Source organism: Rhinatrema bivittatum, chromosome 7 (assembly GCF_901001135.1).
Source record: "Rhinatrema bivittatum chromosome 7, aRhiBiv1.1, whole genome shotgun sequence".
In the NCBI taxonomy this organism is placed as follows: domain Eukaryota; kingdom Metazoa; phylum Chordata; class Amphibia; order Gymnophiona; family Rhinatrematidae; genus Rhinatrema; species Rhinatrema bivittatum.
The window spans coordinates 234,278,764-234,295,838 of NC_042621.1; the positions used below are offsets into that span (position 1 = coordinate 234,278,764).

General features: G+C 41.0%; 1 protein-coding gene across 2 annotated transcripts in view; it reads left to right on the forward strand.

The window, feature by feature from the left end:
* Positions 1-17,075, forward strand: part of CFAP46 (cilia and flagella associated protein 46) — an 831,934-nt gene that overhangs the window by 407,751 nt on the left and 407,108 nt on the right. For both annotated transcript variants that reach the window (XM_029609979.1, XM_029609980.1), the window contains exon 27: positions 6,275-6,422. In XM_029609979.1, coding sequence (XP_029465839.1) covers positions 6,275-6,422 — 148 coding nt within the window. The remainder of the gene's footprint in view (positions 1-6,274; positions 6,423-17,075) is intronic.

The window sequence follows — 17,075 nt, forward strand, 5'->3', positions numbered from 1 at the left end:
AATCTATTGAACAGGTCACACAATGGACCCACCAGCACATCTCTGAGCTCCCTCAGTATCTTGGGATGAACCTCATTAGGCTTTGTCCACTTTCAGTTTCCCCAGCTCTTCCCATATATTCTCTACTGTAAATGGAGTTACATCTACTCCACTCCCCTCCAGTTTCTTGTTAACTAGCGATGGTCCTTCTCCAGGGTCCTCTTTCATGAACACCGAACTGAAGTATTTGTTTAATATTTCTGCCATTTCTTCGTCTCTCTCTCTACACATTGATCTTTTTCACCTTTCAATTTCGCTATACCACTTTGAACTTTTCTCCTTTCTCTGATGTATCTGAAAAATGTTTTGTCACCTCCTTTCTTCTGCGTGACTTTTTGCCATCTTGATTACTTTCTTTGTCTCCCTCAGTTCTACCAGATATTCTTCTTTGTGCTCCTCCCTTTGGGATTCTTTATATTTCTTGAATGCTGTTCTTTTAGCCTTTATTTTGTCAGCCACCGAGAACCAGATAGGTATCATTGTTTATTTGCTTTTCTTTACTTTTCTAACATATAGATTAGTTGCCTTGGTAATTGCTCCTTTTAGTTTGGTCCACTGTTGTTCCACATCTCTCTTGTTCTCCCAGCCTTCTAGTTCTTCCTCCAGGTAGTTCCCCATTTCATCAATGTCTGTGATTTTGAACTGCAAAACTCGGGTCTTCCTGCTTCTTCTCTGTATCCTTTTTGTGATATGAAACCATACCGTTTGATGATCACTGGTGCTGAGGTAGGCACCCACCTGGACATCAGAGACATTATTTCCATTAGTGAGCACTAAATCAAGTATAGCTCCCTCCCTCGTGGGTTCCATTACCATTTGTTTGAACAGAGCCCCTTGCAGGGCATCCACTATTTCTCTACTATTGTTAGATTCTGCAGAAGGGATTCTCCAGTTTACATCCGGCAGATTAAAGTCTCCAATGATCACCACTTCTCCCTTCTTTCCCATCTTTTGGGTGTCTTCAACCAGATCTCTGTCAAGCTCTTCCTTTTGATTTGAAGGCCTGTAAACCACTCCAATAAAAATGGATGCCCCAACATCTTTTTTTAGGTCGGCCCATAGTGCTTTTTCATTGCCTCATCTTCCATGCAGTTCAGATGCTTGGATATTGTTTCCGACATAAAGAGCCACTCCTCCCCCTTTCCTATCCTCTCTGTCCTTCCTTAACAAGTTATAGCCCGGTATTGCCATATCCCAATCATGAGATTCTGTGAACCACATCTCCGTGGCAGCAACAACATACAAGTCCGCCTCCACCATTAGGGCTTGCAGATCTGGGATTTTAATCCCCAAACTACGAGCATTTGTGCTCATAGTTTCCAGCTTTTCTCGTTCAGGTTACTGCTTTTCCTGGACTCCTTTTGTGACTTATTTAGTTCAGTTTGTTATTCACTTTGCCCTTTCCCTTTGCATTTGTGCAGAGGAAAAGATTAGTGCCTCTGATGACAGAGTCACCCAGCACAATGAGCTTTTTCCTTTGGTTACTGACCGTTATATGGAATTTCTGTATGCATTGGGTTTCTTCTTTCTTTTCAGAAAACACTTCAATCTCTAATCTCTTTCTCAAGAACTTCTTCAGTATTTAATACAGAGAAGGCTTTTTGTACTTGTTGCACTTGATACAGTGTGTGTCTCCGCATCACAGGTCTAATTCTACCAGAGCCCTCTGTAATACTGTTGTTTTTTGAGTTCCTTAATGCCCTGTGTGAGTGGGGGGGGGGTAGACTTGTGGGCTGCATAGCTGTCAAAAACGGGTGTCTGTGGGTCACAGGTCTTATCCTACCTGAGCCCACTGTAAATCTCTTTTTCCTTGACTTTTGGTTTTTCTGTGGAAATGGGGAATTAATTCCTGAATAATGTAAAGTGGGTGAGACTTTCTTTATTGAAGCTAATTCAGCTTTAACTTCAGCCAGCTCCTTTTTCAAGGAAGAGAGTTCTGAACAAATGGGGCAAGCCCTAAGTTTCCAGAAGATTTCCCTCAAAATAAAGGCTCCACAATAGTTACAATGGATAGTCCTCATTTTGGTAATTTATTTGATGGTTAACACCTAAGGAAATACCAATTTACTAATTTATCTTGTTGCCAATTATGTATTTAGGCAGATTATATCAGAAAAACAAACCTAGGGGTGGGTGGGAGGGAGTTAAACAGTTAACCCTTGGTCAAGGATGTTCTCAGGACTTTGTATCTGCAATTGTGTTTGATAAGACCCTACCCCTGATTGGTTTACTAAATTAAACTTTTACTTAGCTGGACACAAGAAGCTTTAGTGCTTCCTGGCTCCTTGCTGAGCACAGCCCACAATGGATCTTATTGACCCCTGCTGGTTCTCTGAGTCAGCAACGCAAAAGCTAGGTAGAGCAGTACACTTTCTGGAAGTTATTTTGACCTTTGCTTTAAATGATCCCTCAGCAATTTATGTCCCAACATTAATATCTAAACAGAGATTATTCGTGACAGCTAAATCCAAATATGGGAGAGATTCTAAATAATTAAAAGCTAGATTGTTTGTTTTTTTTTGGGGGGGGGGGGGAGGAGGGTCTTGAATCTTAAAGAAACCCAACAGCAAATTAATATACTATATCAATATCTAGAAAGAGATATTGAAAGCACAGACAGCAATATATTATACTCAGAAGCCTTCTACAATAATTATAAATTAATAAAAACAGTTATTTCTTAGCTGCACACTGTACACTGGAAACAGTGTGCACAGCCCACGTTTAAATTTCTTTCAGGTATCAAACGTAATGTCTTGGGTAGAGAATTCCACAGCTTTGGGGCCGCTATGGAAAACAGTCTCTTTTTTGCATCAGATGTATACTTCGTATTGTAGGCACAGTCAGTAGTTCTTTATTTTGAGATCATAGTGTTCGCTGTTGTGTATGGTTGCAGTGTCACGCCTATCAGACTGGGGTTACTGGAGTGGATATTTTCAGTCTTGTGCGCACATTTAAGCGTGAAAAAAAGGGGCAGTCTAGGGGCATTTAGTGGATATGCAAGGAAGCTGCTGTTTCATAAGAGATTTACAAATGCACATTTGGCAACTTATTTGTGTAATTTTACACTTGCTAATTATCTTGCGTAATTAATATCAGACTCGTCTATTTTTTTCTATTGGTTGGGTGGGAGGACTGGGTTAACTGGGGAGAGTTCAGAGTGAAAAACTAAGAGGGTCTCAATGACCTGGAGAAGGACTGGGTGAACTGGTGGAGTTTTTGGCAATTTGGTGATTTTAATTACATGCAGATGTTTTAAAATATACCGACTTTCATGTGTAAACAGGTTTTCCCTGTATGTACCCGGATCAGTCCAGACCGTGGGTTGAGCCTCCTTTCCAGCAGGTGGAGACAGACCAAAACTGAAAGGGTATCCTATATGAGGACAGGCCTACCCTGCAGCCCTTCAGTATTAGTCTGTCTCCAGCAGGTGGATCAGCTCACCCTTCGGTCTCCTGATTTAGGCTAATCAGCCTTCTTTTCTTCCTTTCTTCTGGGATCAAGCAAGTACTTCTCCTTAGGGATCTTGTTTGGCTTTCTTTATAAAAAAAAAAAGAAAAAAAGAAGAGGACTTTAATTTTTTTGTCTGTGCAGGAGACGGTCCTGTCTCCTGGCTCTTGCCGGACTCAGGGGGGCTTTACCCCTTGTGCGGAGCACAGCCTGGGCTCCATTGTTGTGCTCAGAAAAAAAAAAAAAAGAGGATAATAATTAAATTAAATTAAATAAAAGATCAAATCCTAAGCTAATTTTCTTTTTCAGCTTACCTGGGATTTGAACCGGCAGCCAGACAGGCAGGAGTGAGCAGGCTTCACTTCCCTGCTTCTGCTCCTGCTGGCGGGCTGCCAATCATTGTTATTTTTAGCTTTTTTTTCGCAGCATGCGGCTCCTCTTCATTGGAGATGCCACAGCCAGCAGCCTGCCTTGCCTGTTGGGCAGCCCTCGTCGCGCCTATCGTCAAGGGGCTCTGCTCAGCCTGCCTGCCGGGTGAGGAAGGCCCCTCCTCGGCAGGGCAGACAAATTCAGCCTGGGGACGAGTTCCCCAGCGCATGGCCAGGCCGTTCCCGGGTCGGCAAAGCCCAGGAACGGCGGCCATCTTGGTATTATCTACAGCTCCTGAATCGGAGCTGTCTGGGGTGGGGAGACGGTTTTTAGTGATTTTACCCCCGATTTGACCCCTGAGGCCCCCCAGGATGTGGTCCCTGACCCCTCCTCGCCCCCTTTTTCCTCTGAATTTGTTCTCCTCCTCCATAAGTCCTATTTGGCTAGCTTGCAGGAGGAGGAGGGCTCCCCCCCTAGCGAAAATTCTGCACCCCACGCCGCTACCTATGTGTCCTGCCGTGGAACCTCTGGGGTCCGTTCGGGTGCGGGTGGTCCCCAGCCTTGGAGGGGGACGATCCTAGGGTTTTCCACATGTTTCAGCGGGAGGAGTTGGAGCCCCTCATCCCTTTTGTCCTCCAGGAGCTGGGGCTGGAGGGGCCCCCAGCGGATACCCTTACGGCCTCCTTGCCTAAGAATATGGACCCGGTCCTGGCGGGACTCAGGGCCCCAGCAAGCGCTTTTCCTTTTCATCCTATGCACAAGTTGCTGCTCTTGCGTGAATGGGAGGCTCCCAAAGCGAGACTCCGGGTGGGGCGGGCTATGGATAAGCTCTACCCCCTCTCGGAGGAATGCTTAGACATGTTGAAGATCCCCACTGTTGACTCCTCGGTTTCTGCGGTCACCAAGCATACCACTATCCCTGTGATGGGATCAACGGCTCTGAAGGACAGATAGGACCGCAAGCTCGAGGCTCATATGAAACGTATTTTTTAAGTCCTGGCTCTGGGGGTCTGAGCGACTATCTACAGCAGTCTCATGCAGCGGGCAGGTCTCAGGTGGGTTCAACAATTACTCAGCACCCAGGACCTCCCGTCTGCAGAGGCGGAGCAGGCTGAACGTCTGGAAGCCGTCATCGCATATGGGGCTGATGCGCTCTACGACCTCCTGCGCATCCAGGCAAAGGTGATGGCTGGGTTGTGATAGGCTGCTTCCCCAATCTGGGATGAAGAACTTATCAGTTTTAAGGTATTAGGAGAATGGGATGGTTAGTGTTGGAGTTGGAGTTGGGGATTAGTGGAGGGAGGAATGGGGGCCCTGGAGGCTATTATTTGCTTCAAATTTGCAGGACTCAGGAGTGGGCAGAGATGGGAGACACTGGCACTGAACCTTAAAATGTAATCATTGATGAGTTGCAGGGATTTTAGGAGGTTCCAGCTAGGGTGGGCAGGAGGAGGGGAAGTGATAGGGCCACTCAGCCTGTGACCTTTTTTTTTTTTAATGTTGCTGCAGTTAACTGGGTATATTCCTTTAAATATAGCTGATTAATGCTAAAGATGTCTGGTCACACAACTTTAATCTTGCTGTCAGGCACTTCTGGAGATAGCCAAATAACTTATTTGGCTAACTTCAAATATCAAAGTTAGCCAAATTATTTTGGCTAAGTTATTTTGTTAACTCGTCCCTACCTCAGAATGCCCTTAAAGTGCCCCTTTCTTATTCAGTTAATATTAAGGTGGATAATAATTTATCTGGCTAACTTTTAGCCAGATAAGCAAGGGGAATATTCAAAATTTGCATTTAGCCAGATAACTTTGATTTGATGTACTTCACTGCCTCTACCTTCCTTTTTGAGCCATTATATTGTTCAACAGAATCTGTCATACCACATTATGATGTCGGCCTCTCATTGACCGATGGCCATTTTGAAAACCCAAAGCTGTGGAATAAGTGATTGCAGATTGCTTCTGCCCATGAAATTATCCACAGATGGGGTAAGAAAGGGTTGGAAAGAAGACAGAGGGGCCTCAGGAGGGCAGAAGGATGACCCAGACCAGTGTCTTTTTCTTTTTTTTTTTTTAAGATGGCTTCAAAATAAAATTTTGTTAATTTTTCGTTCATTTCATTTTGAAAATGAATAAAAATGAAATAGGTACTGTTGTTAACATTTCCTATTGAATTTCAAATCACAGCACATTCTTACTGTGTATCATGCTTGTGTCTAATTGTGATCTGAAGACTAGTGCAATAGCAAAGTTGGAACTCAAACCTTTGTTCTGCTATCAACTTCCAGTATGACACTGGAAAAGTTCCATGGTCCTTATCTTACCCAGAATGTAATAAGTAATAGGATTGTTTCTTTTCCTCTTTTCAATTGGATTACTGCTATGGGAATGCCCAGGTTCTTTTTGTTTGGTAGATGTAAGCAGTGGGGAGGATGACATCAAATTGATTACAGCTCTGTATGGACTATTATTCCAAATACATGCTGACAGAAATAACTGGGAAGGAGGCCTGATGGTTTTAGATGAAGCTATTCAAATACTTCCTCGCACCAAACACAGACTGTGAGTACGCACATTTTGTTTTATTTAAAAATATGGAGTTCTGCCTGAAAAAAGATTTTTCGTATTCTGTGTCAATGACAAATCCTTGTATCCTTGGACAGGTTGGACAGGTTGATACATTTGTAGTGCTGGTTCTGATATTTGCTCTTCTGTAGTGCAGTTCAAAAAGCCATATAGGTCCTCAAGAAAACTGGAGTTAGGGGCTGATTCACTAAGCTCTTTTTCTATTCTGTGTCTATGGGGAAATATCTTGAAAAAAACAGGCCCTTAGTAGTCCTTTTAAAAGATCAGCACAAAAGATGTTTTAGTACATGAGCTTTTGAGACCTTGTTCAAAAGCATCCTATGAGGCCTCAAAAGCTTATGTTCTATAACATCTTTTTGTTGGTCTTTTAAAAGGTATCACAGCCTATTAAGAATCTAATGCTAGTTGCAAATGAAAGAAGCAGGACAACAAAAATAGCAATGCATTGAGATGGATGTTCAGAAACCAGAAATGACTAAATGTCTCACTGAAAAAACAGGGCCACATGAAATCCCTGAAAAACGCTTTAGAAAAGAGAATTCATGAAATTTTATCCTGGTAACTCTCTACCCACACAAAATTTAACTGGATAAAAAGAGGGAGCACTGGGGGCACGCTGGAGGCAGGGTTAAACGTTTGCCAATGAGCACTGATATTCAGCTCTATCCAGCTAAAATTAGTAGATACTGTTAGTCTTGTCAGAAAAATAGCTGTCCTAAAGTTACCCGGGTAAATTTGTCTTACTATATACAGCAGAACACTTATCTGGTTATGTTCCGCTGACTATTTGGTTAAAGTTACCCAGGTAAATTTTCTGCTCATTGGACTGCTAAATATTGATCTCATAATGGGAGCAATTTTCAAACTCCCCACCAAGGTAAAAATATCCATAGATTCAAATTTTAACCTGCTTTTCAAAGGGAATATATGCATGTACTTTACAGTTTGAAAATTATGAGCTGGTATATATTAGCCACAGATTTGCACCTGCATTTTCTGTGAGTGCAATTTCAATGAAGAGTAACAAAGGGAGATTTTAAAATCCAATCTATTATGCAATTTTTTCCTCCACCTAAACTAAGTCCATCTCTGGGAATGCCTTCTCATATTCTGGCTAAAAGTACACAAGCTATGTAACATTATGCATACTTTTTTTATGCTTTTATTCAAAGAAGAATGTTGGGTATACATTTTACAGTATGCAACAGTAAATTGGAAGTCAAATTATTAAGGAAGTTTATTTACCATAAACAGTGTTTTCCGTAGATAGCAGGGTGACTTAGCCATGACATGTGGGGTGACGTCATCCGACGTCACTGAACAGATTAATCTCTCTTATCTAGTAGAGCTTTAGGCTCTAATGAGCTTGTATGGGAATTCCCGCAAGGGCATTGCTTTGTGAGCTTCCTCAGTCTATATCAGAGCTATTTTCAGTTACATAGTCGACTCCCCAGGGAGATGGGCAGGTATTTAACATGGCTAATTCATCCTGCTATCTACAGAAAACATTGTTATGGAGAGAAAACTTGCTTTTTCTGTTGATAAGCAGGCTGATTTAGCTATGACATGTGGGGAGTTCCAAGCTGAGGGTTGTAGTGGAGCATTTGCTGAGTAAGCAATCCAGACTCCTCCATGGAGTCTAGAGTATTGCAAGAAGAGGTTACACAAATCTGCTTGTTTAAATTTACTGTCAGTTCTTGAGGGGTTGTTCATATAGTAAAAGGACATAAAGATGTGTACTGATAACCAAGTAGTAACTTTGTAGTTGTCTTCCACATGTACCTCTCAGAGATGAGCCATGGAAACATAGAAACATAGAAATGACGGCAGAAGAAGACCAATCGGCCCATCCAGTCTGCCCAGCAAGCTTTCACACTTTTTTTTTTCTCTCTCATACTTATCTGTTACTCTTGGCTGTTAGTAACCTTTTTTATTCAATTTCCCTTCCACCCCACCATTAATGTAGAGAGCAGTGTTGGAACTGCATCTAAGTGAAATAGCTTAATTAGTTAAGGGTATTAACCACCGCAATAAGCAAGCTACACCCATGCTTATCTGTTTATCCAGACTATGTAATTCAGTCCTTGTTGGTTGTTGCCTGAATATAGATCCACGTTTCTCCATTCCCCCCTGCCATTGGAAGATGCCATAGCAATTACTAAATGAGCTTTAACTGAGTCTGTAATGTGTAGGCCTGCTGATATATAGCAGTACCGAATGCAGTTCACTATCCAGTTAGGCAATGTACATTTTATGACTACTATGCGGATCAGAGGATACGAAGAGATGTGAAGTTTGTCAGTGTGGCAGAGTTCTTCTTCTTATGGCTCAGGTCCTGGTTAGATGTAGGGAACACCACCCTCGGAGTGGCACAGGACTGCAGGACAAGGCTAAGGCTAGTCTTCCGCCTAACCAGCCCCCTCCCCCGCAGGATGAGGCCTTAGGTGCTGGTGGCCAGCAGGTCTCTGCAGCGGCAATACATCATGGTGAGACTGGAGCAAGGTTTGGACAGGCTGATAATGCTGGGGCAAGGCTTGGACAAAAACAATGCAGGTAAGGGCTGGAACTGAGGCTGAGTGTAGGCAAGGACTGGAACTGGATCATGAATGAAGGCAAGGACTAGAACTGAAGCTTGAGTGCAGGCAAGGACTGGAACAAGCACTAAACTAAGATAGGACAGAATAGGGTGAGACAAGGGCAACCTGAAACATGGAACATAAAGGCCCGAAGGCAGCATTAGGCAGGGAAGGCCCTGAGTGGCAAGACAATGAAAAGTCCTAGATAGGCCACAGAACAAAATAAGGCCTAGATAGGCCAGAAAGCTAGGCAAGGAGTAAGAAGGCCCTTAGGTTGCAAGGCAAATCAAGGAGCAGGAAGGCCCTTAGGCCACAAGGTAAAGCAAGGAGCAAAAAGGCCCTGAGGCCTCAAAGTAAGGCAAGGAACGAGAAGGTCCTTAGGCCAAAAGGCAAATTAAGGAGCAAGAAGGTCAGGAGGCTATATGGCAAGTCAAGAATAGGCCTGGGTAGGTGCCAAGAGGGGGGATTTAAATTGCAGAAGGGGACCCGGAGGAAGAAGTGCAACCGGCGTTCCGCCGACCGGCTGACCTGCCTAAGTGACATCAGAGGCTCCTATTTATCTTCCGTTCTCCCTCTCTTCTCTATCTACCTGTCTCTCTGTCCCCCTCCTTCCCCTGTGTTCTCACCTAATTTCTGTCTCTTGCTCTTTTTGTTTTGTTTTTTTCTGTTTCAGACGCTGTCCCACGACGCCCCGGGGAACCTGGAAGTCCAGTCGCGCTCCTCCCCCTTGGCTGACGCTTCTGACGTCACTGACGTTGGAAAGCGTGCCAAGAGGAGAGATTTAAATTGCATAAGGGGACCCAGAGGCACCGCGCGCCAGCGTCATGCTCCAAAGGGGTGCAACAAAGGGGCATGCCCCTTTGTACGCCCCTTTGTATACTCTGAAAAAACTGAGAACAACCATACAATCCACATGACAAAACCGGTAAACCTTGGACATGGACGAGAAAGCAGAAGTACCAGGTAAACAACCTATTACAGTCTGTCTAAACAAAGGTAAATATGGGAAAAGTTATTTAAAAAACGGAACTAGACAGATTACAAAAGAGTTATCGAAAACATCCCAAAGTAGCCTTATACATATTCAAAGGACCCCTAACTCAAAAAACTCAACCATAAACACCTTGCTAATGTTAACATTCCTCTTAGTAAATGCACAATCAGTTGCAAAGAAGTTCCCAATTATCACGGACTTACTATATGACAATAAACCAAACGTTATTGCTATCACTGAATCATGGCTAAAAAAATCAGATGTAGTTCTAAAAAATCAAATAGCTCATAGAAATTACGAGGTCTTTTCAGTCCCTAGAATAAATAAGCGAGGAGGCGGACTCTTACTAATTATTGAAAAAGCTTTCAAATGTAAACTAATCCCAAGAACACCCCCACCAAATCATGAAATTGCCATTTTTGATACAAACAATATACAGATATGCCTTCTCTATTGCCCACCAAGTCTCCTAGAATTAAATATCTCACTATTATTCGAGTTTCTTATTACACACACAAACATCTCTAAACCTACCATAGTGCTAGGAGATTTTAATCTTCACATGGACATCCACCCTTTATCAAATACATGCCAAATACTAATAGACACAATGACAGCAATAGGATTCTGACTGATAACGGACAAATCAACACACAAGGCTGGTCACTCGCTTGATCTCACCTTCATCAACCACAATTGCTTAGAACATCTTAAAACTAATTACACACAAATCCCGTGGTTAGACCACTTCCTTATCCATTCCAACATCAAATTCCATAAACTACAAATTAAACAACATGATAAACCTATAGAATTTAAGTACTGACCACCTTATAATATTGAAAAGCTAAAAGACAAACTAGAGGAAAAACTAACAGATTTTGACTACAAAGACTGCATCTCTGCAACGGATGCATGGTTAGACTCAACCAAAAAAATAGCAGATGAAATAAACCCCATCAGAACAATACTTAACAAAAAATAATAATAATAATCCCTGGCATAATGAAAAAGTAAAAAAGGCAAAAAGAACTCAGGAAAATGGAAAAAAATTGGAGAAAACACAAAACAACTGAAACCCTAACTAAGTACAGAAAACATCTAGCTTTTTACAAATAATTAATTTTCAACACCAAGAAAGAATATTACAGCAATAAAATAGAAAAGTTCGCTAACAACCCAAGAACCTTATTCTCCATTGTATCAAACCTTACCAAGGACAAACAAGAAACACCTTAAAGTCTACCAGAATCAAAATGTAACGAAATAGCTAAGTTCTTTAGTGACAAAATTACAAACTTAAGAACCAAACTTCCAAACATCACCAAACAAGAAATTAAAATGCAAAAAAGAGACGTTAATCAATGGTCTTCATTTATTGAGATATCAGAGATGGAAGTAGAATGCCATCTAAAAAACCTAAACCCGGCTCCACACAAAATTGACTCAATACCAACATATGTTATAAAAAAAGCAGCCAACACAGTTTCCCCAACATTAGCCAAGATCATAAACTTATCCTTAGAAGAAAGAACAATGCAAGATATATTAAAAGGGGCAATTATAAAACCAATCATAAAGAAGAAAAACAGCGACCCCCTGATTCTGAACAACTACCGCCCAGTCTCAAATCTTCCCTTAATAGCCAAACTAATAGAAAGAACTGTACAGAAACAGCTAGCTGAACACCTTGACAATAATAACATACTGTATCCATCACAACATGGATTTCGAAAACATTACAGCACTGAGACAGTACTTCTCGCACTAACAGATAACATTCTAAGAGTTTTTGACAGCGGAAAACGTTACATTCTAATAATGCTAGACTTATCAGCAGCATTCGACACAGTAAACCATAAAATATTACTAAAAAGACTAGAAGAAATTGGATTACATGACAAAACAATAAACTGGTTCCGTTCATATCTAAACAATAGTTTTTTTTCAAATTCAGATTAATAACGTATTATCTGAAAAGTTCACTCTTGAAACAGGAGTACTGCAGGGATCAGCCCTGTCCGCAACCCTGTTTAACATACACATGCTGCCCTTATGCCACCTGTTAGCAGGACTGGGAATCATACATTACATTTATGCAGATGATATTCAACTAATTCTATCAATCGATGACACAATAGAGAAAATGTTAAACCTAGCTAACATGTACCTAGACATTATAAAACAACTGCTAAACCGTATGGAACTCGTGATTAACATTGAAAAAACAGAATTCCTACACCTAGAACAGAAAAATATCGAAATTATTTAAACTCCAATAACTCTAAAAAAACAACCAGAAAATAGAACTAGCTGAAAAAGTACAGAACCTCGGAATAATAATGGACCCAGAAATCAATCTAAAACAGCACATATCACTAAAAGTAAAAGAAGGCTATGCGAAACTCATGATCCTCAGAAAACTAAAACCACTTCTAATACCCCAGACTTTAGAATAGTGCTTCAGGCACTAGTTTTCATCAGCACTGATTAGTATAATGCACTTTTACTAGGACTCCCGAATGCAACCTTAAGACCACTTCAAATACTACAAAACACAGCAGCTAGAATACTAACTGGAAAAAGAAGAAGGGACCATATAACTGAAATTCTAGCAGAATTACACTGGCTACCCATAGAACACAGAATAAAATACAAAGCCCTATGTACCATACATAACCTAATACATGATGAAAAAACAGACTGGCTAAACACAGCACTACAGGTACACGTCCCACACAGAAACTTTCGTTCAGCAAACAAAGCATTCTTTTTTTTTTTTTTTTTTAATTCTTTATTTATATTTTTCCAGTACATAAACAAAATATTATTTGCTTATAAAGAAATACAGTGGTTTCTTAATAACATAAAGAAGGTTTTTACTCCTAACTTTACATTTTTCCTTTTACATAAAAGGAAAATAAAAAAAAAGAAAAAATAATTATGAAGGAAACAAACAAGTTAGGGTAATCACATAATTAAACATTATATACTTTCAACCATAAATTCCCACTCCCAGCAGAATATATAGTGGTGAGGAGGTTTGAAATCTTTTAAGGAAGTACAACACAAAAAAACAAAGCATTCTTAACCATTCCATCAGTTAAAACAGCAAGACTAACAAGTGAGAGAAAGGGCCTTATTTTTGGCAGGCCCTACTCTATGGAAGACAATGCCTCTTGAGATCAGATTACAAAAGGATCTCAAAACCTTTAAGAAAAGTTTAAAAACATGGCTTTTTAAACAAGCCTTTTATAAAGAGACCGGAGAATAGAAAATATACAGGAATAGGCAGAAGAGCACCAGCAAACAGCTCTATTCTCAAAATGTGCTGTATAATATTTTAATAACTTTATTTCACAACTAACATAGTAGTAAAACTTAAAGGATGTGAATTTTACCTGTGAATAGTACCTTACAGGTACACATGGTCTTGGACCAAATCGCTAAGCAATGGAAGCCTTTTTTTTAAGATAAAATGTAACAGAACCTTTTTGGCACCTGTTAGAATGTACGATAGTATGCATTCATCTATCTTAATCTGTGTGCCCACATGTAAACCATTGCGATGGTATATAACTTAGCGACAGTATAGAAAAGATTTCAAATAAATAAAAAATAAATAAACAAGGCAACAATGGCTAAGGCAAGGAAACAAGGGCGACTCAGTGAGAAAGCAGAGGGTTTGGTAAGACTGGATTATGTAGGGCTGAGGCCTGTTTTTGATGCAGGCAAGGAGGAGGAACTTGGCAAGACTGGAGACATGGTTCGCTGAGGACCCCTTGTGAGGAATCTGCACCACAGGCCGAGTTTGATGAGCTGTGAGAAGCTGATTTGGGATAGCATGGAACAGAGTTCCAAGGAGACCTCTGTTGGTGGGGAGGCATCATAGTCAAGGTATGATGAGGCTGCATAGCAGGTGAAAGTGTAACACTTCTCCTGTAGTAGGCTAAGGCTCTTTTGGAATCAGAAGTATAAAGGATTTTCTCTCCTTCATGTGTATGTGGACTCAGAAAGAAGGTAGGTAATATGATGGACTAAATGATATGAAAAGCTGAGCTGACTTTCAGGAGGAACTTCAGGTGAGCGTGGAGCACCATCCTATTGTGGAAGAATTGTATGTATGGTGAATAGTGAACGAAAACTTGGAATTGGCTGACCCTTATGGCCAATGTTACTACCACAAGAAATAATACTTTCCATATCAAGAATTTGAGAGAAGCAGATTCTAATTGTTCAAAGGATGACTTTATCAATTGGGAGAGGACAGCATTGAAGTCCCATGAAACTGGAGATTTCTCTACCAGAAGGTTAATATGCCATAAGCCTTTCATAAATTGTGAAACCAATGGATGAGTTGATATGAATTTATCATCAATGTTACATGATAAGCTGCAGTGGTACTAAGATGTACTCTCGAAGAGAATGTAGTTAAGCCAGGCTTGGATAGGAAAAGCAAAAGATTAGTAATTGTTTAGACTCCACTGTGGTATAATGAAAGTAACACTTTAAAACTGGTCCCCCTACAAGGACCCCATGTTTCACCGAAAGGCTGTGTCAGGAGGGATAGAAGTGCAACAGTTTCCAATCTACAACATAAATAAAATAACTTCAGAACCAAGGACTGTTTCAGCTCAAAAAAGACATACCTCAGACATCGTTGTTAAAAGTGTACAGGGAGAGCAAAGAGTATAGACAGACACCAACATTTAAAGATGCTGTCAAAAGGCGCGAAAATCAAGGAACCAATCAGGTGACAGCACCTCGAAATGCACAGGCCAATGAGGGCAAGGATTGTAAATGCAATGCTGACATAACAAATCAAGCTTTAAGTGAAGTAACTCCACTCAATTTCGTTATTCAGGCCATGGGGGGATAGACTGTTCAAAATGTATATCCACTTCTGTTCCTTACGTACAAGCATTTCGGACACATTCCCCCCTCTAGATTGTGGAGGTAAGACGTCAGTCACAAAGATCCTAAGATCTTACACAGAGTGGAATAACAGGCTCCAGATGGTTGCTAATACTGGCCCGATGTTCAATAATTCAAGTTTTAACTGGACATATGGTTTTCCCAACATACAGTTTATCACATGGGCATAATATAATGTACAGAACTCCAGCAGTTTGACAATTTGTGTAAAAATTCAAACAAAACTGTTTCTGGGACACCGAGTGTTCAGAAACCAAAAGGGTCAAGGAAAGGGCGCAAACCCTTTCAGTTTTTGATAGAGATGTGCTTCGGGTTCCTTTATCGTGTTGGGCTTTCTTTCGGGGGCCCCCATGGGATTTTTGTTTTTCCTGCAGTTCGGGGTTTTTTTTCGAGAGCCCTGATTTTTGGATTAGTGCGCGTTAACTCCCTGTTAGTGCGCACTAACTCTGCCATGTTAGTGCGCACTAATGGGAATTAGCACTCACTAACTCCCGTTAGTGCATACTAAACCAAAAATGAATATTTGCCGAAATTTTGTAAAAAATTCAATCATTTTTCAGCTCTCTCGAACCATTCCGAATTAGGCAATTTCAACGAAATTGCCTAATTCGGGGAAAAACAATTGCACATCCCTAGTTTTTGAACACCCGGTATCCCAGAAACAGTTTCGTTTGAATTTTTCCACAACTTGTCAAACTGCTGGAGTTGAGTACATTATATGATGTCCAAGTCATAAACTGTATATTGGGAAAACCATGTGTCCAGTTAAAACTCGAATTATTGAACATCAGTCCAGTATTAGCAACCATCGGGAAAATGCTCCTCTGGTTCCCCACTGAAGCCTGTTATCCCACTCTCTGGAAGATCTTAAGTTCTTTGTGACTGACATCTTACCTCCACCATCTAGAGGGGGGAATGTGTCCGAAATGCTTGTACGCAAGGAAAAGAAGTGGATATACATTTTGAACAGTCTATCCTACCATGGCCTGAATAATGAAATTGAGTGGAGTTACTTCACCTAAAGCTTGTTTTGTTATGTCGGCATTGCACTCACAATCCTTGACCTTATTGGCCTGTGCCTTTTGAGGTGTTGTCACCTGATTGGTTCCTTGATTTTCACGCCTATTGACAGCGTCTTTAAATGTTAATGTCTGTCTGTACCGTTTGTTCTCCCTGTACACTTTTAACAACGAAGTCTGAAGTATGTCTTTTTTGCGCTGAAACATGTTATACCCCTTGACAGTCCTTGGATCTGAAGTTATTTTGTTTATGTTGTAGATTGGAAATTGTTGCACTTCCATCCCTCCTGACGCAGCCTTTTGGCGAAACATGGGGTCCGTGTAGGGGGACCAGTTTTAAAGTGTTACTTTCATTATACCACAGTGGAGTTGCCATACACAATAAAGGATTACATGAGATATTGAAGTACAAGGATTTAATTTTTTCCCTGCATCTCTCTTTGTTTGCCTTTTCTATTTGAAATCATAGGCTTTCCTAGTTGATGGCTTGCTAGTTGAAACTATGTCCTCAATCTCCCTCGGCATTGAGAGAACAGAAATGTTCAACATCCAAGCCATTGGCTGAGGAATGGCAGGTTTGGATGAAACAAAGTTCCTTTGTGTTCAGTTAGCAAAACAGGGTCTATCCACAAATATACAGAAGGACTTCTGGAAGGCTGCACGAGATATACAAATCACATCTGCCTGTGCCATGTTGGAGCTATTAGGATCAGGTGAGCTCAATCCTGTAGCACTTTCTGCATTGTATCAGCAGAAAAGTATACATGAGATCTGTGTTCCAGTTGAGCAGGAAAATGTCTTAAGATAATCTGAGTTTGCTGGGAAGAATGGAACAAAATTTCTCCAGCTTCCTGTTTTGTTTTGATGTGAATAGATAAGTTGTTGGTACATCCTGTAAGTCGAATAGTTTGTTGGCTGTCATTTGTCAGAGACCAGTCTTGTGAAAGGAAGACTGCTAAGTCGATCCACCAGCATATTGCAGACCCTTGGAAGATAATGCAACTTGTAGGACGACATAATATTTCTCTGCCCGTTACCAGATATTCATTGCTTCCTTCCAGAGAGTTCATGATCCTGGGTCTCCCTGTTTTTTGACATAAAACAT